This window comes from Miniopterus natalensis, chromosome 4 (genome assembly GCF_054644295.1).
Source record: "Miniopterus natalensis isolate mMinNat1 chromosome 4, mMinNat1.hap1, whole genome shotgun sequence".
Classification (NCBI taxonomy): Eukaryota; Metazoa; Chordata; class Mammalia; order Chiroptera; family Miniopteridae; genus Miniopterus; species Miniopterus natalensis.
The window spans coordinates 71,871,834-71,894,695 of record NC_142084.1 but is presented as its reverse complement, the minus strand read 5'-3'; the positions used below and the strand labels follow the sequence as shown (position 1 = coordinate 71,894,695).

The following is a 22,862-nucleotide window of genomic DNA, read 5'->3' as shown; positions in this document are numbered from 1 at the left end:
GACCCTGAAGCTGCCAACTCCAAGTTTTGAAGGTTGGGCTATACCCATCCATCCATCCATCCATCCATTTATCCATTTCATCCATCCATTCATCTATTCATCTATCCATCCTATCCATCCATCCATCCATCCATCCATCCATCCATCCATCCATCCATCCATCCATCTATCCATTTCATCCATCCATTCATCTATTCATCTATCCATCCTATCCATCCATCCATCCATCCATCCATGGATCCACCCATGAGGCAAATCAGAAACAACATAAAGAAGTAAGACACATAGTATTTTGGCTTCTCCTCTGTGAAATGGGGGACATTGACTGGACCTATCTCCAGGGGAGCTGGCCTCAGGCCCATTTGCTCTTATGACTCAGTTCACATTGCCCCTTGTTCTCAATGGACCTGGCTGTCTTGGGGCTGGGGTGAAGACTGCGCAGGCGGCTGGACATTCAGGCCATCGCACAGGTGAAGCCAGAATGTTCATCATGAAAGGAGGGGGTACATGGGTCTTTGAAAATTAATTAATTCTGGTCAACTCTATCTTGAAGTGTCTAATCCATTATAATTTCAATTAATGATATGGTTGAATTTAAATCTACCATTTTACTATTTTTCTTTCTTTTGTCTCTAAGTTTTAGTTCTTTATTCCCCTCTTCTGCCTCCTTTTGGATTATTTGAATCTTTAAATGAACCTCTCAATATGTACTCTGTGATAAAGGAGTTCCTTTGTCTCCTTCCAAGTGAGTGCAAAGTTAACCTTTCTCAGCAGAGGACACTCTTGAGACATTGCAGGAAGAAGATGCTCACCTGCAAGAAGGGTCAGTGGTGGAGGTATGGAAACTCCAGGTGGAACTTGCCCCAGTCATGGGAACAGATCATCATCCCTTTATGACTTTGCAGCCTTAAACTGGTGAAAACCTTTCTCCAGCCTTCTTGACCTCCAAACCAGAGCCCTCATGGAGGCTTATGCACTGTGGGCCTCCTGTCTCACCCAGCACCTGGACTCCCAATGTGTGCTTACATCACCAGCTGCTGATCACCTGCTCCTCCGCCTTTTCCTTGCCCAGCAACTCCAGACCAGCTATGGCATGGCCAAACCAGCAAATATCTCTGCCATCTGGTAGTCCAAACCACATATTTTCCAAGGAGGTCTGAACCTGTTACAAATTTGCCCTTCCTTGGAAACACTCCCTCAGCCCTAGGAAATCACCTAGAGTTTCATTTGATCTTACAGTTAGTCTTTCATCATCATTAACAATTCTTTATATTAAACTTCCCTATTTTAAACTATTGTGTAGTTTCTGTCTCCTGACTGGGTCCCGACCACTACTGTGTGGCTCTACTGTCTTCTGGCTTCCATAGTTTCTGATGAAAAATTGGCTGATTCATGAAGATGCTCATGTTATGTATTATTTTTCTCTGGTTCTTTTCAAGATTTGATCTTTGTTTTTCATGACATTGACTGGATTGAGCCCAAGTGTGTATTTCTTTGTATTTATCTTTCTTAGAAAATTCTGAGCTTTTTTTAACTCTATAAAAAAAATTTCAACAAATTTTGGCAATTATTTTTTCACATGTTTTTTATGCCCTTCTTTTTTCTGGGACCCAATTACATGTATGTTAGTCCTTTCAGTGTTGTCCCACAGATCCCTAAGTCTTGCTTTATGGCCCAGTTTCCTCCTCTGTGTGCTTCAGATTGGATAATTTCTATCTATTCAAGCTCACTGACTCTTCTGTCATCTGCACTCTGCTGGTTAGCCCATCCAGAGAACTTTGAAATTTCAGGTATTGCATATTTTGAATTTTAGAATTTCCACCTTTTTAAAAAAATATATCTTTTTTCTATTTCTCTGCTGAGATGCCCCATCTCTTCAGTCGTTATGAGCATATTTTCCTACTTAGAATAATTATATAGCTGTTCTAAAATCCTTGTCTGCTAATTCCAACATCTGGGGTATCTTGAGGTTATACTCCATTAAAAATAACTTTTTTTTCCAGGAGAATGAGTTTCATTTCTTTGTTTATTCATATGTCTAGACATTTTGTCATATATCCTATGTACTGTGAATGTTATGTTGTGGAGGTTCTGGATTATGTTATATTCTTTCAAAAAGTGCGGTTATTTTTGTGTTAGGAGGCAATTAACTTGTACTCTTTATCACATGCATTGCAAACATTTTCCCCAGTCTTTTGTCTCTGATCATGATTATGGCATCATTTGCCATACATATTTTTCTCTTTACAAAGTTAAACATTTAGTTTCCTGTTTAGTTTTATAAGAGCTCCCTAATTCACATGTTATGCACACATTCTAATAAATATTCTCGTAATTTCTAAATCCACCTGGAAATTTTTGGACTATGGTGTGAGGGAGGGGTTCAAGCAGTGTTCTCCCAGATGGATTGTCTTGTACCATTTATTTTGTACCTTATGCCATGATTTTTACCTCCTGAATTTAAATACAATGTACCATTGTTTCATTGGGATCAATTTTGGTTTCACTTTACTGTCTCAATGGTTTGTCTAGTTCTGGGTGGGTACCGTACTGTGATTATGATGGCTTTTGAGTATATTTATATATCTGGTAAGTCAGAGTCCTCTTTACTAGTCTTCTTGTTCATGATCTTGGCTACTCTCATTTATTCTTTCATTTGAACACAAATCATTTCTTCCATTTTCAAAAAACTCCCTCTTGGGATTGGACATGAATTGCTCTCTGAATTGTGACATTGTATAATACTAAGTTATATGAATTCTTTCTTTCTAACCTCATGGTACATCTTTCAGATGGCTTTTGTCTCCTTTCTTGGCCTTCCTATAACTCCTTTGGCTTTTGTATATAAAATTTATTTCTATGAATTGTATAGTTTTTGACATTACTACGAATGGTATTTCCCCCCATTTTCATTTACAGCTGATTTTGCATCAAATGCAGAAAAGCTGCTGGTTTTTGTATGCAGCCATGTGCCTTAGGAAAGATAGGAGATAAAAATATATAGATATAACCCTGGCTGGTGTGGCTCAGTTAGTTGGAGTGTCGTCTGGTGCACCAAAAGTTTGCAGGTTTGATTCCTGGTCAGAGCAGGAATCAGGGTGTGTACGGAAGGCAATGGATCAATGTCTCTCTCACATTAATCTCTCTCTCTCTCCCCTCCCCCTTCCTCTCAAAGTCAATGAACATATCCTTGGGTGAGGATTAAAAATATATGTATATATAGCCATGGCCAGTGTTGCTCAGTGGTTAGAGTGTCAACCTGCGTACCAGAGGGTCGTGGGTTCGATTTCTGGTCAAGGGCACATACCTGGCTTGCAGGTTCAATCCCTGTTCAAGAGGCAATGAATCAATGTATCTCTCTCACATTGATGTTTCTATCTCTTTCCTTCCCCTTGTCTTCCTTCCCTTCCACTTTCTCTAAAAATCAATGAAAAAACATCCTTGGATGAGAATTAACAAAAAACAAAACAAAAAAAATACACACACACACACACACACACACACACACACACACACACACATACAGGCTGTCCCCCCAAAATGTATACACACTTTAACAGATGACAGCTCAAATTTGAAAATGAAACATATTTTAATAAACACTGCCTTTATAATTATTCAAAGTGTGTGTATACATTTTTTGGGACACCCTATATATACAGATTTATGTAAATATATAAATTACATGTTAAAATTTAAATATTAATACATTAATAATATATTTAAATATAGAATATATGAATATATATTTATATAGATATATGTTTTGGGGTTTTTAAAATTCTCATCCAAGGACATGGTCATTGATTTTTAGAGAAAGAGGAAGGGAGAGAGAGAGATAGAGAGAGAAACATCGATCAGTTGCCTCCCGAAAACACCCCAACCAGGGCCAGGGACTGGGGCTGAGGATGGAACCCCCGACCTAGGTGCGTGCCCTGACCGGGAACCAAACCCCAAACCTTTCTGTGTCTGGGACAATGCTCCACCCAATAAGCCACACTGGCCAGGGCAAGATATATGCTTATAAAAAGTTAGAATGTCTTGTGTCTTCTAGGTAGACAATCCCTGCATCTGCTAGCTCTCCTTTTAAAATATTTACACTGTGTAAATGCACCACAGCTTTTTTATCCACTAATCTATTGATGGGCACTTGGGCTGTTTCCAGATCTTAACTGTTGTAAATAACAGTAAAGGCCTGGGGTGGACCCGGAACTGTGTGGAGGGGGACAAGTGGAGGAAAATGGGGGACATCTGTAATACTGTCAACAATAAATAAAAAATAAATAAATAAAAGTATTTACATTGATTATTCAAGTCCTTGTCATCTTGCTTTTCTGTAACCACCAAAAATAATACCTGCAGTGGCTGCGGCCAACTGTGCATCTTGTTCCTTCCTTTAATGAAAATGACTTTAGGATTTCACCATTTAAAGTGGCATTTGTTGTGGTTTTGTGGTTAGCCTTACCATCATTAGATACTATTCTATCTGTTTCTATATGTTTTTATTAGAAATAGCTATTGCATTTGACAAAACACCTTTTGGCCATTTTTTGAAAAATCATAGGCTGCCTTTTTTTTTTCCAAATCCTCACCTGAGGATATTTTTTCCATTGCTTTTCAGAGAGAGTGGAAGGGAGAGAGAGAGAAAAACACCAATGTGAGAGAGACACATGGATTGGTTGCCCCCCGCATGAGCCCTGACTGGGGCCAGGGATCGAACCTGCAACCAAGGTACGTGCCCTTGGCCAGAATCAAACCCAGGACCCTTCAGTCCACAAGCCAATGCTCTAACCATTGTTTCAAACCAGCCAGAGCAAGGCTGCCTTTTAAATTTCTAGATATAATGAATTACCTTGGGGATTTATAGATACTGAGCCATTCTTACATCTTTGCAATAAATCCTACTTGGCTATAGTATTCTTTTGATAACTGGTCACATTTCTTTAGAATATTTGTATCTTATCCATGAGTTTTCATTTTCACAATCCACACAAACTCATGTGACTATCCCTAAGGCCTCCTCATGGCCCCTCCCAGCCATCCTTATTTTAACTTTTTTTTTTTTTTTTTTGAGAGAAAACACCACCACCAATTTGTTGATCCACTTACTTACGCATTCATTGGTTGCTTCTTGTATGTGCCTGACCAGGGGATAGAACCCGCAACCTTGGCGTATCAGGATGACACTAACCAACTGAGCTACCTGGCCAGAGCTATACTGGCCTCCTTTTTTTTTTTTTTTAAATATATATATATATAGCTTTATTGATTTCAGAGAGGATGGGAGAGGGAGAGAGAGAGAAACATCAGTGATGAGTCATCATTGATCGGCTGCCTTCTGCAGACCCCCAACTGGGGATCAAGGCCACAAAATGGGCATGCTCCCTGACCGGGAATTGAACCGTGATCTCCTGGATCCTAGGTCAATGCTCAACCACTGAGCCACGCTGGCTGTGCTGATTTCTAATTGCAGAGCTTAACTTCTTCTGTTTCCTTTTAATTTCCTATAGTTGGAATAACCAGTTTGTCTTTCTTTTTCTTTCACTCAAAATAATATGTGTGAGATATATGTATATTGCTGAGCTCATTCTCCTAGCTGCGTTAAATGAGATACAATGATATACAAATAAGTCAATGTTTCTATTGCTATCTATTTATATTGATATGTTGATTAATATGCAGTTGATTTATTCATTTTTCTGTTGATGGGCATTTGGATGGTTTCCGGTTTGGGGTGAGTATAAACAGTTAGACCGCCTGAGTATATTTGTCAGCCTGGATTGAGTTGACTTCAAGATACTGACAATTTCCCCAAGTGGTCCATATTTTTAATTTTAGCCATTCTTGTGGATCTGGATACTATTCCTAATGGCTGGATAGCATATCACTGTACAAGTGTTCTGTTGATGAATTTAAGCAACCTCTTGTTGATAAGCATTTGGATTGTTTTCCATTTTTACTCTTCTAAATAATGCAGTAATGAACATTCTGGAACACCCTTCTTTATACACTTTTAACTGACCCCTAGCAATCACCTTTTTGGTTATTTCCAGTTACTTTGTTTTTACATACAGAATAACACTGAAATAAGCTATCTTGTACATTCATCTTTGTGGACTTAAAAGTTTTTAGTTTTCTTGAGATTTAAATTGAAATTTTTTTTTTTTTTTTTGCTTTTAACATCTCTTCTCATGTTGGTCTTGAGCACAGAGCCAGCCCAGGGCAGTGTTGTTGGCCGTTACATTGGATGAAGGGCTGAAGGCTGCTTACTCTTGCAAGCTGGCTTCTGAGATTGCACCTTCTCTTCCTGGTCTTCCTCCAACTCTATGACCCTCCAAGGTATGAAGATGTCTGGGTGAGGGTCTGACTGGTCCAACCAGAAGGGGGGTAATTCAGCCAAACATAGGCTCCAGGTTATGCATCAGGGTTGCTTGACAGCATCCCACCAAGGTACTTCTGAAAACCACAGTCATTTACTCGTTCTTCCTTCTGCCCATCCTTCCATCTGCCATTGACCTATCCATCATCTGTCAGTTATCCACCATCCATTCACTGACCCATTCATCAGTCCACCAATAGTCTCTTCATCAATGCCTTCAGCTCTCTCCATTTGCACACTCATTTATCTACTTAGATTTCATCCACCCACCCACCCATCCATGCATCTATCTTTCCATCCATTCCTCAGTCCCTGTCCCTACCCATCTATCCATCCACCCATCCATTTACCCACTCACTTATCCATCTACCCACCCATTTACCCAATCATCCATCCATCCATCCATCCATCCATCCATCCATCCATCCATCCATCCATCCATCCATCCACTCATTCCTCCAACTACCTACTCACCTATCCATCTACCCATCCATTCATGTGTCTATTTTTTTATGTATTGATCTGTTCATAAATTCATCAACTTCACTTACTCATCTTTTCTTTCACCCAACCCTTAATCCATCCCTCCAGCTGATCTACCATTCATTCACCTACTGATTTACCTATTCAGTATCAAGTCATGCATTCATCTATCCATTCAACTTTCAACCCACTCACCCACTTATTTATTAGTCAAGTTAGTCACTCACCCAATACCCACCCATTCACATCCTAAAACCGGACCCTATGACAGAGATGGGGACACAGAAATGACTCAGACCTGTTTCTTGCCCTCTAGGAATTGATAGCCAATTGGGAGAGGCAAATAACAATAACACACACACACAAACAGGAAATTCCAAAAACAGTGTGATCAGTGCTATACTCACAGTATGTTCCAGATATAGGTGGCCAGGAGGCCAGGATAGAGAGGGCCTGCAATGGACAGGAGGAAGATTGCAAGGTGCCAGGAACAAGATCTAGGTCCTGGGGCAAGTGTTCACTCCGGCCAGGACCCCTCTTGTCTGCACGACTCCACTCTCTGACTACCTCCCTGCCACACCCCACAGGCAGAGTTGATCCACCTACGAACCAAGACAATGCAACAAGCAACACAGTTAGAGTTGTCACCTAGTGGACAGAGCTCCTACCGTCCCAAGCCCATCCCCAATCTCCAAGACAAAGCGGGGACACTTGCATGCAGGGAGACCCTCCGGCAAAAGCTGGTCACGGACAAATCGGTGCCTCGCCATGTTCCACGCCTCCGGGCTGTGGTAGGGAGCCAGGCCTTCAAGAACATCCTGGTGGATGAGATGGACATGATGCTGTCTCGTGCGGCCACCCTCATCCAAGCCAGCTGGAGAGGCTACCGGCTCCGGCAGAAGCTGACCTCCCAGGTATTGGCAGCTAAAGGCATCCAGGAGGCCTGGCGACGCTTCAGTACCAGGCGCCTCCTCCGGTCTGGCAAAGCAGTAGAGAAGAAATCGAGTGTGGATGAGGGGGACATCCCTTACCACCCCCCTCAGCAGGTGCGGTTCCAGCATTCAAAAGAGGGCGGGTATCTTCTGGCCCCACCTGTCATGGTGAATAAGGAGACCCAGTTCCCTTCTGCTGACAGCCTGGCTACCTGTGCCCTGCTGCAGCCCCCAGGCATTCCACAGCCCGACATGCAGGCTCCTTGTGCCACTGGGGGCTCCAGCATCACTTTCCTGCCACACCAGACTGTTTCCATCAGACTTCCGTCTCCAGTGAGTCTAAATGCAAAGTGCCACCCATGCCTGCTAACAAGAACCATCAGAAGTGCCAGCTTTGTCCACATAGAAGGGGACATGATGAAGACCAAACAAGTGACTGCCAGAGCCAACAAGGCAGAAGCCCCAGGGCCCCTCAAGACCCAGACTCAGGCCCGTGTGGAAGCAGACGTCCTCAAAGTCCCATCCCAGACAGGCCAAGCACCTGTGATGACCAAGAGCCCACTTCAGCCTTGCCTGGTGCCCACCATAGCAATGACTAAGACCCCACCCCAGAGGTACCCGGCAGCTGCAGTGACCAAGACCCCACTCCAGTCATGCTTGGCATCCATAATGAATAAAACCCTACCCCAGCCATGCCCAGCACCCATGGCAGTAACAGCCAAGACCCCATCTCAGCTGGACCCAACAGCTCCAGTGGCCAAGACCACATTCCAGTCATCCCTGGCAACAATCTTGAACAAGATCCCAACTCAGCCATGCCCAGTACCTGAAACAATAACAAAGACCCCACCCCAGCCATGCCCAACCACCCCAATGACCAAGACCCAAGCTCAGATGCGACCAATAGCCTCAGTGACCAACACTGCACCCCAGACACGAACGGCTGCCATGACCTCGATTATCAAGCCCCCGCCCCAGACATGCCAGGTGCCTGTGATGGCCAAGACCCTGCCCCAGATGCGCCCAGCAGCAGCCCCGATGGCCAGGACCCCACTGCAGACATGTCCAGTGGCTACGATGGCCAAGACCCCATCTCAGACTCTCCCAGGGGCCTCAATGACCAAGACCCCTACCCAGACGCGTCTGGCAGCCATGATCACCAAGACCCCAGCCCAGTTACGCTCAGTGGCCACGCTCCTCAGGAACCTCTGCCTGCCTCCTCCTGCAGATGGAAACCTGAAGGCTTCACCGCCAGCAGTCGTGACAGCTGGGATTCCCAATACCTCATCACATACAAATCTAAACAGACCAAAGGCAAAGGCTATGGTGACAGAGAGGCAGATGGCAGGCATGGCCAAAGTCTCGTCTCATACACACTTGACTGAGGGAAAGGTGAAATATTGCCCTCCGCCACATCTGGGGGCTGGGGCTCCCAAGGCTCCAGCTAGGCCTTTTTTGGAAGCCGAGAAAATCAAGGACTTCTCCCAGAAACAGGTGAAAACGGAAACCACGTCTAACACCAGTGTGGCCAAGGACAAAGACTTCTCCCAGAAACAGGTGAAAATAGCAACCATGTCTAACACCAATGTGGCCAAGGACAGGAGCAAGATCTTATCGCAGGCACACCTAATGACAGATGCCATGAACGTTCAGTCCCAGGTGTATATGCCTGTAGAAACGGCTGTGGTTCTGCCCCAGGCACAGCTGAGCACCTGTCCAGCCACGGCCCTGCCCCAGGCACAGATGGCCACCTGTTCAACCACAACCTCACCCCAGAGACCTCTGCTAACAGAGCAGACTACAGCCCTGCCCCAGGCAAATCTGGGCCCATGTCTGTCCAAACCCCCACCCGAGGCACATCCACCTGCCAAACTAACCAAGGCCCCATCCCTGGCCCATTTAGGCACCTGTCTGACCAAGACACAGTCCCAGGCACATCTGACCACAGGAGTGATAAAGGTCCAGCCTCAAGCAAATCTGCCTACCGGCCTGACCAAGGCACAGTCGCAAGCCCAGCTGGTCACAGAAACAGCCAAGTGCCTCTCTGCTGCCCACCAGGCCGCTGAGCTCAGTAGCAAGACTCAGTCCCAGCCACTGCTGGCTGGGCTCAAGGCCTCCACCCAACCCTGCCAACATGTCAGCTCTCTTGGGACTTTGTCCCAAGCCAAGACAGAGGCCAGACTGACCCAGCTCCCAGCCCACAGCCATGCCCAGGGCGAAGCTACCCAGGGCCCATGCCAGGGGGCCTCCAAGAGCATGCTGGTGCCTCTGCTGGCATCCACTGGACATCCCACATGCAACATCAAATCCTGGGGTAACAGCGGGGCCACCCTGGCCCAGCCATCGACCACCAGCCCAGCCGTGCCCTGTCAGGAGGAGCTGGGAGCCTCTCAGCTTGCCTCACTGTGTGCTGAGCTGGCTGCTGGCCTGGGCTCCCAAGAGGACATCCGTGCTCTGCTGGCAAAAGCTGTCTCCCAGGGGGAAGTGAGGGCGGCACTGAACCAGGCCCTGTCCAAGGAGGTCCTGGTCACCAAGATGGCCAAAGCCCTGCCCAAGAGCATGCTAGGCACAGCACTGGTGAAGGCACTGTCCTGGGGCGAGCTGGCCACTGCACTGTCCTGTGCCCTTTCCCGGGGTGAGCTGCGGGCAGAACTCACAAAGGCCATGCAAGGCAAACTGGTGGATGTGCTCAGCAAGGCCCTGACGGAGGAGGAGCGGGCTGCCCTGAGCCAGACCCTGTGCCAGGGTGAGCTGGGCTCCGTCCTGAGCCAGTCCTTATCTCAGGCAGCCCTCCGGACTGGACTTGTCCTCCCTAAGGCCACCTCGAAAAAACTGGGAAATGGGATGATAGTGAAGCCGGCCCCAGTGGAGGTGGACTACAGGGAGAGCCCGTCAGCCACGTGGGGGCCCACTCTGGGCCGTGTGAGACCACAAGCCAGCAAGGTCAGGGTCCCCCAGGGCAGGGCCTGAGCGGGCTTTGTCACAGACTGGCCAGCTGGGCTGTTGATGGAGATGAGGGATGGGGCCATGGTCAGGAGGTCACCCTGCTTGTCAGTGGTCTTGGTGGGTGCCTCCTTGGTTGGTAGGGTGATCACCACCATTCTTCAGTTTCCCCTGATCATTGTTTCAGACCCCACTGTGTCATGGGAGATGTAACCCCCCAGGAATTCCTTGCACCCAGAGGTGGGTGAATTGGCATCAGATTTCAACCCAGGGTGAGTGATGCAGGCCCCAATTTGCCTGAGCCGTTTCCCTTGCAGCCACCCCACCATCTGTGGCAGCTACTCATTGCCAGTGGCATGGCCCCAAGCTCTCACAAGCCACACGTATCCAGCTGGCTGGCCCCACGTCTATGGGCATCATTGGGGGAGGGCAAGGTGGCCCCAGGCAAGCTTGCCAGCACTGTGGGTGGTAGGAAGGCCATCCATTCCCACCAGTGTGCCCCTGCCTATGGCGGGGTCTGCTTGTTGGTGTCAGCCCTCCAGGGTCACCAGGAGGACCCCTGGGGTGCATCTGCCATCAGTGGCCAGAAGTCTGCAATAGCCATTCATGATCCCCGAGGAGACCATGCAGAGGACTCAGTCCCCAAATCACACACAGGTCTCTGTGGGCCCTAGTGAGATGATCAACAAGGTGGCCTCAGGTCTACAGAGGGCCACCACAGTGAGCAAAGTGCCTCTAACCCAAAGTGCCCCTAACCCTAACCTCAAGGCCTGTGACAGAACCCCAGGTGCCCTGCCTGGCTCCATAGCTCCTGGTCATCTCTGGGCATTCAGGAGTCAGCGAGACCCCAGTCTGCTCCCCAGGAGGCCAGTTAATGCCCACCCTTCCCCATACAGCCATCCCTGGGCAGGAGAAGAATCGATCAGGGTGTCATTTCTGACATGTGCTTCCCACAGGAGCTGATGACTGGCAATATATTCAGTGAACTGGTGGCCTGTTTGCCACAGGGTTCAGACAGTGACGTAGCCAGAAGCTTCTCCAAGTTCTCCACAGACATGGCTTAAAGACAAGCAATTCCCAGAGCTTATTGTGCTGCTGTAGCTCACTCTGCCTTTCCACCCTGTTGTCGACTTGGTGGAGGAGTCTGGGAGGCCAGCTCAGATGGGGACTTACTCTCTGGGGAGGCCATGGGGAGGTCCCAGAGGTCTAGGGACATGGAGGAGATGGATAGAGTGGGCCATGGGCACATGGCCCCAAACCTCAACCCCCCACCCTCCCCAGCCTCAGAGCTGACCCCCATTCTGCACCACAGCTCAGTGTCCAGTCAGGTGACCTTGAGTGCCCACTGGGGCTCAGGTGGTCAGGATGAGAGGGATATGTCCTCAAGCCAAAACTCTATGGGTCCAAAAGATAACGTGCCAGAAACCCTACAGGACAGGACTGAAGAGAAATTTGTCTTTAGGTAATGTGGCTCATATCAGCAGCCATCTTTGACCAGTAAGTTGATCCTAAACCTGTCCTAGCCATCAGTAGCCAGTAAGGAGGCCCCAAACCCAAGCCAGCTTTCGATAGCCACTAAGGTTCCCCTCAGCCTATCTGAGCCTTCCATGGCCAGTAAGGTGACCCTCAGACTAGGCCAGCCATCTAAGGTCTGTGGGGTAATCCACAGTCTAGCACAGCCATCTATGACCAGTGGGGTGACCCCCTAGCCTAACCCATGCAAATATGGGCAATAGTGAGCCCCCAGCCTAGGTCAGCCACCTGTGATGAGTGGTATGGGTCATGCACTTATTCACGCAATCTGGGCCCCAGGGGTTCAGATTTACTGTCATCAAGAGTGAATGTAGTGGCTCCTTGTCTGCATCATCCATCCTTTCTGACTGAAGTCACCCCAAGTATACCACATCTACCTGAGGCTAGTGGCATGGGCCAGGGGCTAAACCAGCCACCTCTGGCCACTGGGGTGAATCTATGTCAAGATCATCTAATGGGTCATGGGGTGATCTCAAACTTCCAGGCCCTTGAGCTCAATGAGGTGTCCCCTGGGTTTCATCAGCCACTCGGTGTTGGTGGGAGGAACCCAAACACAACAGAACATTCTGCTGTCATTGTTTCAGCCCCAAACCTCCACCACGCAGCTGTGACCAGTGGAGAGGACTCTTGTCTAGGCCAAGGAACCAGGCTATCTCAGGACATTCTATTCAGGGGCAATGTCTCAGGGCACCATGGTTGCTGGCATGCTCCAAAATGTGTCTTGAGGGACCTTGGATACTGGCAAGTTCTTAAATATGTCTCAGGGACCTGTGTCTCCTGGTGTGACAAGGAGTATGTGTTGGAGAAATGTGGCAACTGCTGTGAGCCCAAGGCAATCTCAGATTGGCAATGGCATGGCTCCCATGGCATCCTGGGCCTCTGTGGCAAGTACCCCTTTGGCTTATGAACAAGCCTTGGGGTGGGCCCTGGCTCCTCATGCTTTTGTGCCCAATGGACTGGACCTGAGTCCATCCAAATTTTCCCTGGCCAATGTGGGCCTCAGCATGTCTCAGGTCATTGTTGATCTCCCAATATCCATGGACCACCAGTGTCCTGTTGGTCCACAGTCACCATATCCAGTTACCAACAAGCAAATGCTTTCAGCCAGGAGCCTGTGATGGGCATGGACAGTCTTCTGGTGCCAGGTTTTATAGCCAATAGGATGATCACAGCCGTGGTCCCAGGCACTGTAAGTGGCATGGCCCCCAGCTTTCCCCCAGAGTCTGTGATCAGTGACATGGGCCTGGGCCTTCCTCCAGGGTATTTGATCAGTAATATGAGCCAGTGCTTTTCCTCAGGATCTGTGATCAGTGGCATGGGTCTGGGCCTCCCTCCAGGGTCTTTTTTTCTTCTAATATATTTTTATTGATTTTCAGAGGGAAAGGAAGAGGGGGAGAGAAACATCGATTGGTTGCCTCTTGTACACACCCTGACCAGGAATTGAACATGCAACCTGAGTATGTACCCTGACCAGGAATTGTACCGGAGACCTTTCAGTGCACAGACAACACTCCAACCAACTGAGCCACGTGGGCCAGGGCCCTCCATGGTCTTTGATCAATGGCATGAGCCAGGGTCTTCCCCCAGGATCTGTAATCAGTGACATGAGCCAGGACCTACCTCCAGATCCAGTGGCCAGTGCTGTGGCCCACAGCCTTTCTCCAGGTTCTGTCATCAGTGGTGTGGCTCAGAGCTTTCCTACAGGTTTTGTGGCCAGTGGCATGGCCAAGACCCTACCTCCAGGTTCTGTGGAGAGTGGGATGCCCCCCACACTGATTACAGCACCTCGTGCAGGTGGGAAGAGGCAGTCTCTTTGTAAGACCCTTTGCTAGTCTAACTTCTCCAAGACTGTCCTAGAATCAGTAGTGAATGGGCTGGGCCTAAGTGTGTCTTCTGGTTTTGTGGCCTTTAGTGTGGTCCCAGCATTTATGACTGGGGGACTGAGTTAGGGCCTAGTTCTGGGGTCCATGGCTAGTGTAGCTAGTCCACCCTCCGCAGTCGGAAGCGTGTCCCACAGCCTTCCCTAGGGGTCCATGCTCATTGGACTCATCCCCCATCCTTACCATGTAGCCCAGGCTGACGAGGGGTCTGCAGCCCCCTTCCAGGCATCCCATGCCACTAGCCTGGCTCAAGGTCATCCCCAGGCCTTAGAATCTAGTGACAGAGCCAGAGGAGTGCACCAAGTGCCCGTGGTTCTGCAAAGAGCCTCACAATTGAGCCATACTCTTGGGACAATGGCTTTTGAAACCACAAATAGCCAGGCCATGACGAAACCAGAGAACCTGGACGAGGCTCTATGTCAGGGGTCCTGCTCCACTAGGGATTCCATGGTCCTTGAGGCAACCCCATGGATGTCTGAGAGTCCCTTGGCACCTGATGTCGACTATGGCCATGAATTCCTTGTGGAGGACAAGACTGTTCCCAAAAGCCAAAGGCTGTTGGAGGTGGCTCCCAGACGAGTCAAGTCTAGTCTATGATGAGTGGCATGGCTCCTGTCTGTCCCCAGCCTCCAGGTTTTGCCAAGTACACCAATGCCAGCATTGTCACCCCACTTCACAGCAGAGGTCAGCAATCAGAGGGCCCTTAGTTACTACTCTGTGACTTCTCATGGAGTCCCCAGTGTGCAAGTGAACACAGGGATCAGTGGCTCACATTGTGCCCCAGAGCCCATTTGGCCACTCACATTGTCCCTGAGAGCCTCTTGGCTGCTAATGTAGTCCCCTGGAGCATCTCAGCTACTCATTTCCTCGAGAGCCTGTTGGCTGCTCACATGCCCTGGAGCCATTCCCATGGGATGGTGGCTTCTACAGTAATATCAGGGTCACTCAAGCTGGCCTGTAGCAGTTCTGTGGCATCTACTTTGCACTGGGGTCTGTATCTTGGGACCCCAAGCACTTCCCAGTGGTAAGGGACCACCAATGTGGCTTCCCCTTCTGCTGGATCAGTCTAAGGCCATTGGGATGGCATCCAGTGGGCTCCAGGTGGAAGCTGTCCCCAGTGCATTTCTGAAATCAGTGTCTGTGAGCCTGGCTCAGAGCAGCCTCCACGACCTCCCTGGCCCTAGAAAGTCCTATAGGCCCATGCATGGTAGCTTCATCTCCAGAATGCTAGATGGTTCTGTGGCCAAGACTGAGCCTTCCTGGCAGATGGGGGAGCATGCTCCCAGGTCTGCACAGGAAGGTCCAAAGGCTCCATGGATGCGCTGCCAGCCGTAACACCAAGTATCCGATGTACCATCGATCTGGCGCACAACATGGCCATCCCTAGGTTGCACCACGGGGTTCAGAGGGTATCTCTGGGTTATGAATCTTCACCAAGTGGTTCCCGGCAGTCCCTTTTTAACTGGGAGTTGCTACAAGGACCTCAGGATTTGCGTAGAACCATTGCTCCTGTGGACAGTCACAGAGCACCTCTGACTTCTGCTGTACTTTAGGGCCCTGTGGACGTCGGTGCGGCTGGTGGTCAAACGTGTAACTCCGCCATCCCCAGTGTTGCCGTTGGGCCCAGGAACAGAGCCAAGGCCCCCTGGAAACCAGCCAGGTGCGCTGTGCAGCGGGACGCTGTGCGCGGTGAGGCAGCGGTGGATCCCAGGCAGTTGGGGCAGCTGGTGGCGCGGGTGCAGGCTGTGGAGACAATAGTAGTGCAAGCGGTGGTCATTATACAGGCGTGTGCACGTGGCTACCTGGTGCGCCGTACCATCAAAGTGTGGCACCAGTGGGCCGTCATCATCCAGGCTGCCTGGCGTGGCTACTGTGCGCGGAGGACCCTGGCCCAGCTCGGCAGAGCTGCCACAATCATCCAGGCCGCATGGCGAGGCTACTGCATTCGACGGAGCCAAGCCCAGCAAATGCTGCTCCCCAGCACTTGGGCTGAGGTTGGGGGTAGGACCAGGTCCACCTCCGACCACCGCTGCTTCCAGTCCTGCCAGCCACAGGACTGTACCCTCTGCCAGTCGCTGAGTCCCAAGCTGGGGAGCCTACCCAGCGCAGTGATGCTCGTGGGTTCCAGTCCCCGCACATGCCACATGTGTGGCCACACCCTGCCCACACGGGTAGTGCAGGGCATGGGCCAGCACCCCATGGGCCAGGCAGGCATGCTGTGGGGCTATGACACCCAGCTGACCCCCAAGAGACCCAAGCAGCTTCGTTCCCAGAATAAGGCAGCCACGGTCATCCAGTCCATCTGGAGGGGCTTCATTGTACGTCGCCGGCTGAGACAGCAGCAGGTAGCAGCCAAGATGGTTCAAGCCACCTGGCGCGGCCACTATACTCGGGCCTCCCTCACAACGGATGCGCTTTTGGGACCAGAAGCGTGGGACAACCCACAGAACATGCAGTGGCCAGGAGTCTAAGACCTTGGCTGCCCAGTGGGGGGACACCAGGGGAGGTGCCTTGTGACTTTCTTGGTATAATGAATAAAGCCCTCCACAGCCTGGGTCTTGGTCTACTTCTGCTCACAGGGGGATTTTGGGCATGGGTGTGGGGGGGATGGGAAGAATCTGGAATCCTCTGGACTGGGAGGGGACCCTAAAACTTCCAACCACATAGTTGGCACCCAAGGTCTGTGTCTGGGATAGGGGCCCAAGCCCTTCCTGGAGGTCAGGGGCCTCCAGTATGGCCACCGAATCTGTCCAGGATGAGGGGGGCAGTGGCCAGTCAGTTGCAGATGGAAGGTGTCCCTAACATACTCCAGAAGCCAGCGTCTGGGGACCTGGCCCAGATGGTGACCACAAGTCCCTTGGCCCTAGAAAACCCTATGAGTGAGTGCATGGTGCGTTATTCAGGAAAGGCTAGGGGTTTCCAGCCAGGTTCTAATTTGGTAGGATACTGGGCTCATCCACAAGGGTGAGAGAGAGCTGAACATAGATGTTCCCAGCCCGTGAGGTCAGGGACAGGGCAGGGAGGGGAGGAGGGAGCTGCAAGCAAATGGGGCAGTCTGGTTAGAGGAGTGGCAAAGGGGATGCAGCCATGGGTTTGGGGCAGCTATGGAGGGGGCCACAAAGTGGGTGGGGGCTGCTGGAGGGAGGGGAACTGAAAGGAACAGGGGTGTCCTGACGGGATGGGCAGAATTTGAGGACTTCGGGGTCATGGTTCAGGTGGGATTTTTTAGGTGAGGCGGGGGTCCAGGTGGAGAGAGGGGCAGGTATGGCACGCCTGGGGAATGGCAGCACCCCCATAGACCCAGTGTCCTGAGGCCCCACCTCTGCCTCTCCTCTGGGCGGGTGTAAAAAGCAACCACATGGCCACACACCTGGCCACACAGCACTGAGCAGAGCCCATCCTTCGCCCTTCCCATGCAAGAATGGCAGGCTCCCTGCTGCTACCACCACTTCTGCTGCTGGTTTTGGTGCTGCTGCTGCAAATTGATGTGAATTTCTCTGCTTCTCCTGACACCCCTACAGGTAAGAACAGGTAAGGAAAAAGTTGGGCTTCTAGAAAGCTGGAGGGGGCCATACTGCCTAGACACACATCTGGCTTCTGGGCCTCTTCCTCAGGCCCCGCCCCCGAAAGGGCCGCTCCTCCCAGAAACGCGGCAGGAGTCATGAGAACAGCTGGCGCACTCCCACCCCTCCACCGCCCCCACTCTAGCTGAGGCTGCCACTTCTGCAACTCCAGCCTCACCTGAGCCAGTGAGAAGCTGTGACTGCCTCATATCCAGTTGGAGGGTCCATTTTAAACCTGTTCCTGTTAGCCAGCCCCAAGGGAAGGAGGACCCCAGGGCCATGGGAAGGGGGACAAGGGCTCATTTCTTGGTCACTACATATCTGTGGCTCCCAGGAGAAGTTCTTGGCACCTAATTTTCTTCTGCTGCCCTGTAAGACTATTCCCAGGGTGAAAATTTGAACTTCTTTTTACTAAAATTTATTTTAAATTATAATTGACATACAATGTATTAGTTTCAGTGTGCAATATAGTGATTCAATAGGAGTTGAACTTTGCACATTGCCTATCTTCCCGTAAAATCACACACTCTGACCTGTGTACTAGCCCCAAACCTGTAATATCAGAGCGGAGGCCACCAGGTATATGACACTTCTTTCAGGCAAGGGCTTCACTCAGAAAGCACCACATTTATCCCCATTTTATAGCTCAGGAAATTGAGGCTTACACTAGTCTCCTAGCCTGTGCCAGAGCTGGATTAGAACCAGTTGAGTTGGCCCATGCCAGCCTCCTGGTCTAGGAGTCTCTGGGCAAAGCAAACTCCTGGCACAGTACATAGAAATCGCTCTAAGCCCTGGCTGAGTAGCTCAGCTAGTTAGAGTGCGGTCCCGATACACCAAGGTTGTGGGTTCTGTCCCCAGCCAGGGCACATATGAGAATCAACCAATGACTGCATAAATGAGTGGAACAACAAATCTCTCTCTGCCCCCTTCCTCTCTCTCTCTAAAATCAATAAAAACAAAAACCTTCATAAAAAAAGGAAAAAAAAAAAAAGAAACAGCTCCACTTTACCTCTGGCCAACTCTCCAGTAGCTCATGAGTGCCCACCTACTCTGTGTCCCCCACTACCTCCTCTTTCAAGTCCCACTAGTTTTCTTCATTTCACTTTAAAAGCTCAGCTCCCCAGAATTCTGGCTTGGCTTAGGGTCCACTGTGGCCCCTGAGTCATCCTCATGTCAGCAAACACTTATCATCTGGATTCTTCCTCAAATGATAGTGAAAGGCAATTTGGGAAGGCTGGCCTCTTAGTCCTTGACTCTGGAGATCCTTGCGGGGCCCTCTTCCCACCTCCCAGTCAGTTTCCCATCTGTAAAATGGGGATAAAGTCAGGCCAGGGCACTATGCCTCTTCTGGCTCAGCTGTCATCCCCACAGGCCCTGGGAGACTGGACAGAGAAAAGTGGCTCTGTGTGTGGACCCAGATCCCTCTTGATCTGGATGTTATTTCTCCATTTTTTGCCACCTAGGAGGGAAGCAAGAGAGGAAGCGCAAAGATCCACTCAGGGCAGAGTGAACAGTGTCAATGAATGAACTTGCAAGCAGCTAAGGTACCCAGCAGCCTGGACCTGGGAAGGAAGTAATTGTAGGATGCGGCCCATTAAATATTTACCCACCCTCAGCCTGGCCCCTGGGCTCTGTGCCTGGGAGGGTCAGGAGCCAGGGAGCAGCTGGAACAAGGCTGGGGGCAGGGTTTTCCAGAGCTTTGATCTGCTGACTATTCCCAGAGCCCAGGCCTCTGTTGTCCCAACCCCATTATAACTCTGAGTTTGGCCAGTTCCAGGTACCTGTGGAAGATGAGGGCTGATCTTTCCTGGGGAGCTCTGAGGTGGGTCTGTGCACCCACATGTGCAGACCTGTGTGAACCCTCAGAGGGGCTGACTGCCAGTGATGTCCATTTACAGACCAAAAAACCTTTGAGTCCCAGAAGGGTTAAAAGAGTCACCCAGAGGGCTGCCTGGGTTGCAGCCATTTCTTGTACCCAGAGAGCTTCTGGAGCCCCAGAGCAAGAGAGGGGGCTGGGAGAGTACGACCTGGGCTGGAACCGGGCTGTGGGACTTCAGATAAAGAGCTTTGAACAAGGGACCTCGTTTTCCCACTGAGCACTCACGTGGTGCATTAAAGCCTCCAGGTCCCCCAGGAAGCAGGTTTACGGAGGGAACAGGGAAAGAAGGCATCCAGTGAAGGCCGGAGCCTGGGTCACCCACTCTTGTTCCTAATCATCCTCTCCCTACACCCTCTGCTGTTTTCTTTCCAGGTGTTAGGAGGGAGACTGAGACCTCAACTTCCAAACCTTGGATTCCTTTTCCCTCCAGCCACAGCTCTCCTAGTTCAGTGGAAACCTCCACCAACCACTTCAGCCCCACACCCCATCCCGAGTTCAGAGGCAGGCTGCACCATCCACCCCAATACCCCTAGTTTGGGGGCAGACTCCACCCCCCCACACAGCCCCTTAAATTCAAAGGCAATCCCCACCATCCAGCCCAGCTCCAGCTCCAGCTCCACAAATTTAGGATTGGCGCCCACCGCCCCACAACCAGAGACAATCCCCCACCCCAATTCTGGCTCTCCAGTTCAGAGCTCACCCTCACCTCCCGCCTCAGCTGCCTGAGTGCCACCTCCTTGAGCCTGCACCGGAGCCTCACTTCCCCGGTCCCAGAACAGAGGCCTCCTCCATGCCCTTGGCCACAAGTGACTGTACTTCTTCGGCCTTGTGCTCCCGGACAGTCGGTGGGGGTGGGGGTGGGGGTGGGGGTGGGGGTGCGGAGAATGGCTGGGGTTACCAGGCTGCAGTTCTGGCATCGGCCTCCAGGGAGAGACACAGACCTGAGAATGTGCCCGAAAGGGCCGCACCCCTCCCCTTTGCCCTCAGTATGGCTTAAAGCTCTCAGACCTTCTTCACTTCATGCACATTTATTAAGTGCCTAGGATGTGTCACATCCAGTGGGACACAGCTATGTTGGAAGACAGGTTTTTAAGTAAATTCTATATTTGTTTATAAAAGAACAAAATAAAACAGAATAAAGGCCCTGGTCTGGTTTGGCTCAGCGGTTAGAGCAACAGCCTGTGGACTGAGGATCCCAGGTTTGATTCCAGCCAAGGGCAGGTGCCTGGGTTGCAGACTCAATCCCCAGCCCCAGTCTGGGCCCCAGTGGGAGGCAACCAATTGATGTGTCTCTCTCACATCAATGTTTCACTCTCTCTCCCCCCCCTTCTACTGTCTCTGAAAAGCAATGAAAAAATATCCTCGGGTGAAGATTAAAAAAAGAAAATAAATATAAAAGAATAGAATAAGGGGTTGAAATATGAATGCAAATTGTTTGAAATTTTTTAAAAGTGGTCAGCAAAGGTCTCGATTTGCAAGAGACGAGGGAGGAGCCACAAAGTTATCTAGGGGGAGAGCAGCCCAGGGAGCAGGCACAGCCTGTGCAAAGATCCTGAGGTGGGACTGTGCTTGGTGCACCTAAGGAAGAATGAGGTGGCTGACTAGTGAGGAGGGAATGAGGGTGGGAAGATTGTAGAGTGTGACCATCCATGGCCCCAGGGATTCAATAGAGACCTAGAATTTTTAGGGGTGTCTAGAAAAATCTGTTACTCAAATTACATGTTGTCTCCAAAATGTTCAAAGAAGAGTGTAAATTCAAAGTGTGATGATCTTTTGCTTAAAGTCACAGGATATAAACCATCTTCACAAAGTGTCCCGTTCACATGCATCACCAGAAGGCCACAGCATTTGTAAACAGAGTTCTAGATTTTTCTCACTTTGTAAGAACTCCCGAGAGTGGACAATGAGAGCAGTGAAAATACAGCAAACTGAATGAATTTCTTGTAGATGAATATGTTCAAAAGCAAAAGAATAAAAATGCCCTTTAAAAAGGTTAGAGCAGCGACCAAGGAGGGGAGTGAGCACAGCTTCCTGGGAAGGAATTTAAAAGGCTCTGGGACCTTAGGGGTGTCTCAGCCTTGGGAGAGGTGCGGTCCAGGACTGACTCAGGGCTCCTCTCCTCAGCTCCAAGTGACACTGGTGCCCGAGTTGCACAGGAACCTGGGGGATGGTAGTGGCTATGTAGCTGCTAGTGTCCTTTTTGCTCACTGGATCTGTGGTAATGGCCGTGTGCTGCCACCAGGGTGACCCTGAGTTCCAGAAGCGAGATGAGATGAGATGTCCACCGTGAGGTGGAATCTGGGTTGGGGGGTTGCCCTCCCAAGCAGAGCAAGTCTCTGGTGCCTGAATGATCCCTTGTGTGTGTTCTTTTTCCAGGGAACCAGGAGCCAAAGGTCATCGTTTGCCCCTTGTGCACCAGAGTGATCTCTGTGGGGCCCACGGGGGTGGGGACTTGGATGGGCCCAGGGCACCAGGAGAGGGGCAAGATAGGCAGGGAAAAGCCCCTATTATTCCTCCTAGGCCTCCTGAATTATGGATTCCTGTCTTACTACATGCTGGGGTCACAGTGAGGACCATTTCTCTACCTTCATGGGGCCCACAGTCTTGGAGGGGAGACAACAGCTAGGGGTCAAGTGGCATTTCAGATGGTTCTGAGGGCTACAGAGTCACATGTTGGGTCTGTGGCCAGATCCCATGGACCTGTGTGTCCAGATTTGCTGACCAGGCAGGGAGGTTTCTCTGGGGAGGTGGTAATTGAGCTAAGACCTCAAAGATGGGAAGGAGCCACCCTGGGGAACGCCTAAAGGGAGTCCCGGGAAGCAGGCACAGCAAGTAAAAAGGCCCTGGGGTAAGAATAATTTAGGGTGTTTGGGAAACAACAAAGAGGTGTGTGGTCCATGGGAAGGAGTGTGGGTTTTAATCTGAGCAGCAGGGTGGAGCTTTCAACCAGCAAGTGCTGGAATCTGGTTGGCCTTCCTTCAGGTGTGTAAGGGGCAGACAAGCAGAGGGAGAAGGCTTTCCAGGAGGCACGGACAGCCCTATGCAAAAGCTGGGCGGCAGGAAAGCCCCAGAAGCCTGAGAAGAACAGGGAGTCAAAATGCCCCTCCCCCCATTGCTCAGTCCTGCTTTCCAGGTCTGAGCTGGACCCCCACTCTCTCCCCTCCCATTGGACAGGAGGGAAAACCGAGTCTCAGAGGGGCAGGCCTGGGGCTGGGGACCCTCCCCAGGTCACCTACTCCTGTCCCTGCCAGGACCTTCAGGCTTCTCTAG

The 22,862-nt window shown here is 50.3% G+C and overlaps 2 protein-coding genes across 2 annotated transcripts; both read left to right on the top strand.

Moving 5' to 3' along the window:
• Nucleotides 1–7,479: 7,479 nt before the first annotated feature.
• IQCN (IQ motif containing N) lies at nt 7,480–16,621 on the top strand. Its single transcript, XM_016210820.2, has 4 exons — nt 7,480–8,310; nt 8,395–9,288; nt 9,352–10,737; nt 15,704–16,621. Exons 1-4 carry the CDS (start codon nt 7,480–7,482, stop codon nt 16,619–16,621), a joined length of 4,029 nt encoding a protein of 1,342 aa, XP_016066306.2.
• A 950-nt stretch (nt 16,622–17,571) lies between these two features.
• CIST1 (colon, intestine and stomach enriched 1) lies at nt 17,572–22,016 on the top strand. Its single transcript, XM_087816181.1, is given in 7 exon segments — nt 17,572–17,681; nt 20,023–20,080; nt 20,082–20,277; nt 20,280–20,354; nt 20,357–20,437; nt 21,749–21,869; nt 21,965–22,016. Coding segments are annotated over 7 exon segments (693 nt in total).
• Nucleotides 22,017–22,862: the final 846 nt, after the last annotated feature.